Source organism: Anabrus simplex, chromosome 1 (genome assembly GCF_040414725.1).
Source record: "Anabrus simplex isolate iqAnaSimp1 chromosome 1, ASM4041472v1, whole genome shotgun sequence".
Classification (NCBI taxonomy): domain Eukaryota; kingdom Metazoa; phylum Arthropoda; class Insecta; order Orthoptera; family Tettigoniidae; genus Anabrus; species Anabrus simplex.
The window spans coordinates 1,118,782,711-1,118,795,363 of NC_090265.1; the positions used below are offsets into that span (position 1 = coordinate 1,118,782,711).

General features: G+C 37.5%; 1 protein-coding gene across 10 annotated transcripts in view; it reads left to right on the plus strand.

Annotated features, from left to right (window-relative positions):
- The window catches only part of Obsc (Obscurin), a 980,481-nt gene that overhangs the window by 724,291 nt on the left and 243,537 nt on the right, over window positions 1-12,653 (plus strand). For all 10 annotated transcript variants that reach the window (XM_068225413.1, XM_068225414.1, XM_067137343.2 and 7 more), the window contains one exon: window positions 10,744-10,922. In XM_068225413.1, coding sequence (XP_068081514.1) covers window positions 10,744-10,922 — 179 coding nt within the window. The remainder of the gene's footprint in view (window positions 1-10,743; window positions 10,923-12,653) is intronic.

The window sequence follows — 12,653 nt, forward strand, 5'->3', positions numbered from 1 at the left end:
TAGATAGGTGCAGTTACTGCTTTTGTCCAATCTGAAGGTACCTTACCAACACTCCACGCTAATTTTACTACTTTATAAAGCCATTTCATCCCTGCCTTCCCACTATACTTCACCATTTCAGGTCTAATTTCATCTATTCCTGCTGCTTTATGACAATGGAGTTTATTTACCGTCCTTTCCACTTCCTCAAGCATAATTTCACCAACATCATTTTCCTCCTCTCCATGAGCTTGGCTGTTTGCAACACCACCAGGATAATTTCCTTTTACATTGAGAAGATGTTCAAAATATTCCCTCCACCTCTCCAGTGATTCCCTGGGATCTATTATGAGTTCACCTGAATTAGTCAAAACACTGTTTATTTCCTTTTCCCCTCCCTTCCCAAGATTTTTTATTACTGCCCAGAAAGGTTTCCCTGCTGCTTGACCTAGCCTTTCCAGGTTATTACCAAAATCTTCCCATGACTTCTTTTTGGATTCAACAACTATTTGTTTTGCTCTGTTTCTTTCATCTACGTACAAATCCCTGTCTGCCTCAGCCCTTGTTTGGAGCCATTTCTGATAAGCCTTCTTTTTACGTTTACAAGCTGCTCTCACTTCATCATTCCACGAAGATGTTCGCCTTTTCCCATCTAACACACAGTTGTTCCTAGGCATTCCCTTGCTGTTTCTACTACAGCATCCCTGTATGCCACCCATTCACTTTCTATATCCTGAACCTGCTTACTGTCTACTGTTCGAAACTTCTCAGTAATCATATCCATGTACTTCTGTCTAATTTCCTCATCCTGGAGATTTTCTACCCTTATTCGTTTGCAGACAGATTTCACTTTCTCTACCCTAGGCCTAGAGATACTTAGTTTACTACAGATCAGATAGTGGTCTGTATCATCAAAAAATCCGTGGAAAACTCGTACATTCCTAACAGATTTCCTGAATTCAAAGTCTGTTTAGTCTATTATGGATATGGTACCCCTAGCCTCCCATGTGTAGCAGTGAATAGCCTTATGCTTGAAGAATGTATTCGTAACAGCTAAACCCATACTAGCACAGAAGTCCAGCAAACGCTTCCCATTCCCATTAGCTTCCATATCTTCCCCACATTTACCAATAACCCTTTCGTAACCTTCAGTTCTATTCCCAACTCTCGCATTGAAATCGCCCATTAGCACTATTCTATCCTTGCTGTTGACCCTGAACATGATGTCACTCAATGCTTTATAACTCATAAAACTTGTCAACTTCATCCTCATCTGCACCCTGACATGGTGAATACATGGACACAATTCTTGTCCTAATTCCTCCAACTGACAAATCTACTCACATCATTCGCTCATTTACGTGCCTAACAGAAACTATGTTGCGTGCAATGGTATTCCTGATAAAGAGCCCTACCCCAGACTCTGCCCTTCCCTTTCTAACACCTGTCAAGTACACTTTATAATCTCCTATCTCTTCCTCATTATCTCCCCTTACCTGAATATCACTTACTCCTAGGACATCCAGATGCATCTTCTTTGCTGACTCAGCCAGTTCTACTTTCTTTCGTCCATAAGCCCCATTAATATTGATAGCTCCCCATCAAATTTCATTTCGTTCGCCAAGTGGTATCAAGGAGTCCCTCGCCTGTCAAATGGGAGTGGGACTCCATTACTCCCATAGGTCCGAGGCTTGCTTAAAATGTTCTAAGCTCGGTAAATTCATGAAGCAGGATGCTACCCTACTTGCACATAGTCCAAGCGAGGATCTCTCCTGTAACTGGTTATGGACCACTGGTGAATTGTATTGTCCTAGCCGCCTGAGCACAAGGAGGCCCATGACTATCCTCTTATCTGTAAGTTTTTTTGCACTGTAGAGTTCCTGTAGTTTAGTTATTTCTTGGCCACCTGGATGTTGTGCATCTCTTTGCTTTTCTTTTTCTAGCATCATTTTTTCTCAATTTCTCTCTTTTATAGCCAATCTGACTCTGTCATTCCACCAAGGTGTCTCTTTTTCTTTCACAGTCCATCCTGTTACTCCACACAGGTCTTTAGCTTCACCCACCAAAGTATCCTTAAAAACTTTCCGTTCTTCTTCCACTGTATTCATTTCCCCTTTTGGTAAGTGTCTCTCTATCCTTATTTTATATTCTTCCTTCAGCTTGGCTTCTTCTAATTTCCAAGTCTTCACTTTACGTTTTCTTTTTCTTTTCTTCGGGGTTATGTTAGCCACATGATTTAGGTCTGCAATCAATAATCTATGATCACTATCCATACTCTCACTGGGGATAACTTTGACATCAGTTACATATTTCCCTCCTCCTTTGTTAGTGATGATATAGTCCATCCCAGCTATATCTTGTTATCTTGTGGCTGTCTTGTTTTTGGAAGAAGGTATTTTTGATGATCAATCCATTTCTTCTGCACAAATCAAGCAGTTGTTCGCCTTCTGCATTTCTGTTCCCAAACCCATGTGGTCCAATGATTTCCTCATAACCAAACCTGTCTGTCCCAACTTGTGCATTTAAGTCCCCAATGATGATGACATTTTCTTCATCAATTATATCTTCTAAATCTTGACAGAATTGTTCTTTCTCTTGGTCACTACATCCAATCTGTGGTGTATATACCTGCACTACCGTGTAATTTGAGGACTCCAGCTGCATAGATAATTTTTTTTTTTTGCTAGGGGCTCTACGTCGCACCGACACAGATAGGTCTTATGGCGACGATGGGATAGGAAAGGCCTAGGAGTTGGAAGGAAGCGGCCGTGGCCTTAATTAAGGTACAGCCCCAGCAGTTGCCTGGTGTGAAAATGGGAAACCACGGAAAACCATCTTCAGGGCTGCCGATAGTGGGATTCGAACCTACTATCTCCCGGATGCAAGCTCACAGCCGCGCGCCTCTACGCGCACGGCCAACTCGCCCGGTCATAGATAATTTAATGATCCTATCATTCTTATAGGTTACTTCGGTAATGGCGTCCATGTCTTTTGTTGTCAGGAAAGCTACGCCATTTCTGGCCTCTTCCTCGCGTCCCTCCATACTAATTTGTAGCCATCTCTGAGAATCTTGCTATCTGCCTTTCTCCATTTTGTTTCACTCATTCCCAATATGGATAGATTTTTCCTTTTCATATCGATAAGTTCTTCAGTTTTTCCAGACAGGATCAAAATATTCATAGTCTCAATTCTTACATTGTTCTTCGGACATATCTGTCTTTCATCAGAGCCATGTTGGCCGTCATACCTGCCAGATCTACTCGAAGACTTTGTCAATTTCGGTATTATTTTTGATCTCCATCCGAGGCTCGTTTGATTGTTGAAAGCAATTCGAAGACGCTACCACTGGCTTGCTAGGCCTACCATGGATCTTTGCATTGATAATTTGTTATGCACTAGATGGTCAGTGCCTGACACGCATTTCCTCATGTCAGTTAAGTCTATGGTTTACCCACCAATACTCGGAAGGCTGATTGCAGTGGTTGCCCACTGGGCAATGGGGTCGCCACATCCCTACGCCTTAATATGCGTAGTGCTTAGTGTAATGTCTGAATCCCTCCCTGCCATTTTATACCTTTCAGCAGATGATCCATGTAAACTACGAACAGCAAAGGTGAAAGATTAGAGCCTTGTCTAACCCCTGTAAGTACCCTGAACCAAGAACTCATTCTACCATCAATTCTCACTGAAGCCCAATTGTCAACATAAATGCCTTTGATTGATTTTAATAATCTGCCTTTAATTCCATAGTCCCCCAGTATGGCGAACATCTTTTCCCCTAGTACCCTGTAATATGCTTTCTCTAGATCTACGAAACATAAACACAACTGCCTATTCCTCTTGTAGCATTTTTCAGTTACTTGGCGCATACTGAAAATCTGATCCTGACAGCCTCTCTGTGGTCTGAAACCACACTGGTTTTCATCCAGCTTCCTCTCAACGACTGATCGCACCCTCCCTTCCAAGATGCCAGTGAATACTTGCCTGGTATAGTAATCAATGAGATACCTCGATAGTTGTTGCAATCCTTCCTGTTCCCTTGCTTATAGATAGGTACAATTACTGCTTTTGCCCAATCTGAAGGTACCTTACCAACACTCCATGCTAATTTTACTACTCTATGAAGCCATTTCATCCCTGCCTTCCCACTATACTTCACCATTTCAGGTCTAATTTCATCTATTCCTGCTGCTTTATGACAATGGAGTTTATTTACCATCCTTTCCACTTCCTCAAGCATAATTTCACCAACATCATTTTCCTCCTCCCCATGAGCTTGGCTGTTCACAACACCACCAGGATGATTTTCTTTTACATTGAGAAGATGTTCAAAATATTCCCTCCACCTCTCCAGTGATTCCCTGGGATCTATTATGAGTTCACCTGAATTACTCAAAACACTGTTCATTTCCTTTTTCCCCCCCTTCCTAAGATTCTTTATTACTGTCCAGAAAGGTTTCCCTGCTGCTTGACCTAGCCTTTCCAGGTTGTTACCAAAATCTTCCCAGGATTTCTTTTTGGATTCAACAACTATTTGTTTTGCTCTGTTTCTTTCATCTACATACAATTCCCTGTCTGCCTCGGCACTTGTTTGGAGCCATTTCTGATAAGCCTTCTTTTTACGTTTACAAGCTGCTCTCACTTCATCATTCCACCAAGATGTTCGCCTATTCCCATCTTTACACACAGTTGTTCCTAGGCATTCCCTTGCTGTTTCTACTACAAAAGAGTAGAGTTACAAAAATGTTGCAAAGTTTGGGCTGGGAAGAACTGGGAGAAAGGAGACGAGCTGCTCGATTAAGTGGTATGTTCCGAGCTGTCAGTGGAGAGATGGCGTGGGAGGACATCAGTAGACGAATAAGTTTGAGTGATGTCTTTAAAAGTAGGAAAGATCATAATATGAAGATAAAGTTGGAATTCAAGAGAACAAATTGGGGCAAATATTTGTTTATAGGAAGGGGAGTTAAGGATTGGAATAACTTACCAAGGGAAATGTTCAATAATTTTCCAATTTCTTTGTGATCATTTAAGAAAAGGCTAGGAAAACAACAGGTAGGGAATCTGCCACTTGGGCGACTGCCCTAAATGCAGATCAGGATTGATTGATTGATTGATTGATTGATTGATTGATTGATTGATTGATTGATTGATTGATTGATTGATTGATTGATTGATTGATTGATTGATTGATTGATTGATTGATTGATTGATTGATTGATTGATTGATTGATTGATTGATTGATTGATTGATTGATTGATTGATTGATTGATTGATTGATTGATTGATTGATTGATTGATTGATTGATTGATTGATTGATTGATTGATTGATTGATTGATTGATTGATTGATTGATTGATTGATTGATTGATTGATTGATTGATTGATTGATTGATTGATTGATTGATTGATTGATTGATTGATTGATTGATTGATTGATTGATTGATTGATTGATTGATTGATTGATTGATTGATTGATTGATTGATTGATTGATTGATTGATTGATTGATTGATTGATTGATTGATTGATTGATTGATTGATTGATTGATTGATTGATTGATTGATTGATTGATTGATTGATTGATTGATTGATTGATTGATTGATTGATTGATTGATTGATTGATTGATTGATTGATTGATTGATTGATTGATTGATTGATTGATTGATTGATTGATTGATTGATTGATTGATTGATTGATTGATTGATTGATTGATTGATTGATTGATTGATTGATTGATTGATTGATTGATTGATTGATTGATTGATTGATTGATTGATTGATTGATTGATTGATTGATTGATTGATTGATTGATTGATTGATTGATTGATTGATTGATTGATTGATTGATTGATTGATTGATTGATTGATTGATTGATTGATTGATTGATTGATTGATTGATTGATTGATTGATTGATTGATTGATTGATTGATTGATTGATTGATTGATTGATTGATTGATTGATTGATTGATTGATTGATTGATTGATTGATTGATTGATTGATTGATTGATTGATTGATTGATTGATTGATTGATTGATTGATTGATTGATTGATTGATTGATTGATTGATTGATTGATTGATTGATTGATTGATTGATTGATTGATTGATTGATTGATTGATTGATTGATTGATTGATTGATTGATTGATTGATTGATTGATTGATTGATTGATTGATTGATTGATTGATTGATTGATTGATTGATTGATTGATTGATTGATTGATTGATTGATTGATTGATTGATTGATTGATTGATTGATTGATTGATTGATTGATTGATTGATTGATTGATTGATTGATTGATTGATTGATTGATTGATTGATTGATTGATTGATTGATTGATTGATTGATTGATTGATTGATTGATTGATTGATTGATTGATAAAGCTCATTGTTCAGAAATTGAAAAAATGGAATATCCCAATGCCTTTTTAAGAACTATTTACATAAAATTATCCTCATTTCTTGCTAAAATTTTTGTTATCTTAAATGTTAAAATTTGGAATATATCTAAAAAATATGACATGTCAGCCATAACGTCCCATAATGGAATACAGCGTTCCCTGTTGCTGTCTATCAATATAAAATGGAAGAACCTATGTCCTTTATGAATTGTTGAAAAAATACTGAAGACCAAATACACACATTATTTTAAAAAGTAGTTTAACACTTCTTGCAAACAATCTTTCTTCAATGTTAAATTTGAATGACCTTACCAGAAAATGTTACATGCAGTGTTAGTAGCTGGTGGTTTCAGTGTGTTGATTGAGGGAGATTGAAATTCTGGCCTCGGAATAGGATTGGGACCTTATCTTTAAAATCTTATCTCGTATGGAAATTTCTGGTAGAAGAAATCTGAAGCCTTTGAAATAGCCTGTCATACAGCAAAGATCAGCACTGCAAGACCATCTTGTTCATGGCTTAATCTTATGAATATTCCTTTTAAAGAAAGACCAGGTCTGGAAAGAAAGAGAAATAAAAAATTAATGGGATTAAAACCCTAAAAAATTTAAGAAAAGAGATTCCATCACATATTCATGACGATAAAGCTTACCTTCAAATTTGGTGTAACTCCCTATAGCTGGTTCATGACTGAGCCTCGCTCTGACTTGCTCCTCGCTACACTACTACGCGTATTATAATTATGTTCTCTCTCCAGGCGGGACTTGGCTAGGGGTGGTAGGAGGAGGAGCAGCACTATTAGTGGGGGAAGGGGAAATAGCTCCACCTATAGTTGGAGCAGGAGGGTGAGATGTTTGTTTAAGAGGAGTTGTCTTCAAATTATTGATTTTTTGGGATGATAAAAGCGACTGTATCGGAATCTGTTCATATAACGGATTTTTGTTCTCTTGTATGTCATTTAAATATTTGTTTGAATTAATAGATAAGCGTTATAACAATAGTAACAATATCTTACAGTTTTTAAATTCATTAGATGAAAAAATAAAATTTCCACATGAAAATGAGAAAGGCAATGTTTTGAATTTCTTGGATGTGACTGTTAAGAGGGGGCCTGGTAAGTTCTCTTATAAAGTATACAGAAAGGATATGTTTACTTCAGTGACCATTAAAAATGATTCTTTACATCCTGGGAGTCATAAGAGGGCTGCTTATTTCAGTATGGTTTATCGAGCGTTCAATTTACCTTTGTCTCATACGGAAAGAGAAAAGGAATTACAGTACATACAGAAGATAGCCATTATGAATGGGTTCAGTGTTAATACCATTAATAAAATTATAAGTAAAGTAAAAAGAAAGAACAACATAAGATTAACACCAGAGAATCGCAAGAGTTCTAAATACGCGACTTTTACATTTACAAATCCAGGGATTTTTCAAATCACAAAATTATTTAAGAAACATGACTGTCAAGTCTCATTTTCAACTAAGAACGATAATGGTCATATATTTTATAACCACAATAGTGAAAATTACAATAAAGAGGATTTCTTAGATTCAGGAATATATAAACTTAAGTGTGATCAATGTTTTGTCACGTACGTGGGCAAATGGGTAAGAGTTTTCAAACTAGATATCTCAAACATGTCAATGCCAACAGACACAAGAAGTATTCTGCAATGAGCGTCCATATGGGAGATACTGGTCATCAATATACTGACATAAATAGAGACTTTATCATTTAAGAAAAACTGAACAAAGGGAACCTGATGAGCAATTACAAAAACATTTATATAGGTTTGGACCAGAATATTAACGCAAAGAAAAATTTGAATGACATACAAGAGAACAAAAAAATCTGTTATATGAACAGATACCATTGCTTTTATCATCCCGAAAAATCAATAATTTGAAGTCTTCTCCTCTTGAACAAACATCCCACCCTTCCGCTCCAACTATAGGCTGAGCCATTTCCCCTTCCCCCACTAATAGCACTGCTCCTTCTCCTACCGCTCCTTGGCAAGTCCCGCAGGGCGAGAGAGAACATAATTATAATACATGTAGTGTGGCAAGGAGCAAGTCAAAGCGAGGCTCAGTCGTGAACCAGCTATAGGGAGTTACACCAAATTTGAAGGTAAGCTTTTTCATCATGCATTCATGATGGAATCTCTTTTCTTAAATTTTTAGGGTTTTAATTCCGTTAATATTTTATCTCCCTTTCTTTCCAGACCTTGTCTTTCTTTAAAAGGAATATTCATAAGATTTAAGCCATGAACAAGATTGTCTTGCAGTGCTGATCTTTGCCGTATGGCAGGCTATTTCAAAGGCTTTGGATTTCTTCTACCAGAAATTTCCATATGAGATAAGTTTTTAAATGGTCTGTTGTGGATAAGGTCCCAAACCTATTCTGAGGCCAGAATTTCAATCTCCCTCAATCAACACACTGAAACTACCAACTACCAACACCTCATGAACATTTTCAAGTAAGGTCATTCAAATTTAACATTGAAGAAAGATTGTTCGCAAGAAGTGTTAAACTACTTTTTTAAATAATGTGTATATTTTGTCTTCAGTGTTTTTTCAACAGTTCATAAAGAACATAGGTTCTTCCGTTTTAAATTGAGAGACCGCAACAGTGAACATTGTATTCCGTTACGGGATGTTATGGCTGACATGTCATATTTTTAAGATATATTTCAAATTTTAACATTTAAGATAACAAAAATTTTAGCAAGAAATGTGGATAATTTTATGTAAATATTTCTTAAAAAAACCTTGGGTTATTCCATTTTTTCCAATTTCTGAACAATGAGCTTTCAATCAATTAATCAATCAATCAATCAATCAATCAATCAATCAATCAATCAATCAATCAATCCTGATCTGCATTTAGGGCAGTCGCCCAGGTGGCAGATTCCCTATCTGTTGTTTTCCTAGCCTTTTCGTAAATGATTTCAAAGAAATTGGAAACTTATTGAACATCTCCCTTGGTTATTCCAATCCCTAACTTCCCTTCCTATAAATGAATATTTCCCCCAGTTTGTCCTCTTGAATTCCAACTTTATCTTCATATTGTGATCTTTCTTACTTTTATAAACGCTACTCAAACTTATTCGTCTACTAATGTCATTCCACGCCATCTCTCCGCTGACAGCTCGGAACATACCACTTACGATGTTTTATTGTACTGAATAGGTGGTAATTAACAAAATTATAAGAATTTGTATCACAAGTAGATCTTCAATACAGACAAAGAAAATGAAATTTATAACCTGCAACATACCACTTAGTCAAGCAGCTTTTCTTCTTTCTCTCAATTCTTCCCAGCCCAAACTTTGCAACATTTTTGTAACTCTACTCTTTTGTCAGAAATCACCCAGAACAAATCGAGCTGCTTTTCTTTGGATTTTTTCCAGTTCTTGAATCAGGTAATCCTGGTGAGGGTCCCATACACTGGAACCATACTCTAGTTGGGGTCTTACCAGAGACTTATATGCCCTCTCCTTTACATCCTTATTACAACCCCTAAACACCCTCATAACCATGTGCAGAGATCTGTACCCTTTATTTACAATCCCATTTTTTTTATTACCCCAATGAAGATCTTTCCTTATAACACCTAGATACGTACAATGATCCCCGAAAGGAACTTTCTTTGTAATCTACGTGACTTTTGGCTGAAGAAGTCTCAACTGAGAAGAAACATGTCCCGAAATATGTTTAATATGTTTTTATATTAAATAGTTTTCACTTGTAAAGTGGTGTGTATTGATTGCGTGGACCATTAACCTAACATTGAATCTTAACTGTATCAATACGGATCTATACAATTGTACTAAGCGGCATGTTCCGAGCTGTCAGTGGGGAGATGGCATGAAATGACATTAGCAGATGAGTAAGTTTGAATAGAGTTTTTAAAAGTAGGAAAGATCATCATACAAAGATAAAACTGGAATTCCAGAAGACCAGTTGGGGTAAATATTAGTTTATAGGAAGAGGAATTAGGGATTAAAATAATTTACCAAGGGAGAAGTTTGATAGATTTTTAACTTCTCTGAAATTATTCAAGAAAGGATTAGATTGATAATTGATAGCAAATCTGCCACCTGGACAATTGCCTTAAATGCAGATCAGTAATTGATTGATTGATTAATTGATTGAAAATTTTGTTTTCATCATTCATATATTCCCATATGATCAATAAGTCAAACCAAAAAGATATTTGCATATCATAGCAAATAAAATTATATTTGATAGATTACCAGATACAGAGTACACATAGTTTATAAATTATTTGAATTGTATTTGATGTGTGTGTGTGATTTCTGCTTGATTCTCAATTCTTTGGTGCAGGACTAGAAATGGTGAGAAAATTACCAACTCAGAGCACACTAAAATCACTGAGGATGTGGAGAAAGAAGTTTATAAGCTGTATATCAAGAACATTGGGCTTGCTGATGATGGCATATACAAAGTTACAGCTACCAACAGCAGAGGAGAGAGCAGCCAGCAAGCAAAACTCACCGTACATAGTAAGTTAAATTGTTGCAAAACCTCTGAATAAATGGATCCATTGTAATGTTTTAGTTGAAATGACTATCTGTAAAAAGTTTTATACTGACTGATAGGCAGCAGGAGTGCATGTTTGCAGGTATGTGATATGTTCATGTCGAAAAATTTCTATTCCTCTCCCACTCGGGTTGATTTTCAGTTCCGAAGGGATGCAGATTATTTGTGGTTGATGTTATACTGGGCCGGCCCCGTGGTGTAGGGGTAGCATGCCTGCCTCTTATCTGCAAGCCCCGGGTTCGATTCCCAGCCAGGTCAGGGATTTTTACCTGGACCTGAGGGCTGGTTCGAGGTCCACTCAGCCTACGTGATTAGAATTGAGAAGCTATCTGACAGTGAGATAGCGGCCCCGGTCTAGAAAGCCAAGAATAACGGCCGAGAGGATTCGTCGTGCTGACCACATGACACCTCATAATCTGCAGGCCTTCGGGCTGAGCAGCGGTTGCTTGGTAGGCCAAGGCCCTTCAAGGGATGTAGTACCATGGGGTTTGGTTTGGTTTGGTTTGGTTTGGGATGTTATACTGTGTAGAGTAGTAAATTATGTACAGGATTGTGAGCAACTGCAGGGGCACCTAGACAATGTTGTGAGATGGACATCAGGTAATGGTATAATGGTAAGGTTGAGTTTTTAGTTTCACCAAGAGGAAAAGTCCTCTCAGTTTTAATTACAGTGTTGATGGGGTTATATAGTACCTCATGGGGAACTGTTAGTACCTGAGCATTAATATAAGCAGTGATCTTCATTAGGGTAATCATATAAAGGAGGTTGTTAAGAAAGGTTACAAATCTCTTCACATGATTATGAGAGTATTTAGGGGTTGTAGTAAGGATGTAAAGGAGAGGATGTATAAGTCTCTGGTGAGACCCCAATTAAAGTACGGTTCCAGTGAATGGGACCCACACCAGGACTACTTAATACGAGAATTGGAAAAGATTCAAAGGAAAGCAACATGATTTGTTCTTGGAGATTTCTGACAAAGTAGTAGTGTTACAAAAATGTTGCAATCTTGGGGCTGGAAAGATTTAGAAGTAAGGAGACAAGATGCTCAATTATGTGGTATGTAATACCAATATAAATGGTCCATTATTGGACATTATAAATTTTCCAGCTAACTCATTCCTGGTTGCCAGCTTTTCACCCCCGTGTGCTAAGATGCGCTCATCAGTTGGTACATAGCACATCCACCAAGATGCATGGCTAGTGCATATCGTGGAGGCCACTGCGTAGGCTACTTGGAGCCACCGGTAGTGCCAAAGCACTATGACAGATCCTGTCTCATTACCAAAAAATTGATGCCTGCTTGGCCATCAGATGATACAGATGTTGATTCCCGTAGGGAACCTGAAATATTTGTCCCAAATAATAGTTGCCTCTTCTATCTGGACGTTATCTTTATACCCAACTACCTTTACATACTGCTGACTGAATATTAATGTTGAGACCGTTGACGTGACACCACACCATTATAGTGTCCAAGTCCGACTATAAATTCAGACAATCATCTGCACATTGTATATCCCTGTATACTACTGTGTCATCAGTGTACTGGGCCATGGTTGAGATCACACATTTAGGTAGATCAGAGACAAATACATTAAATAATAAAGGTCTCAAGATGGTACCTTGACATACTCCTGAGGTTACTTTAACAGTCGAAGATCAAACTCCGTCATACACAACACGTTGAGTTTGA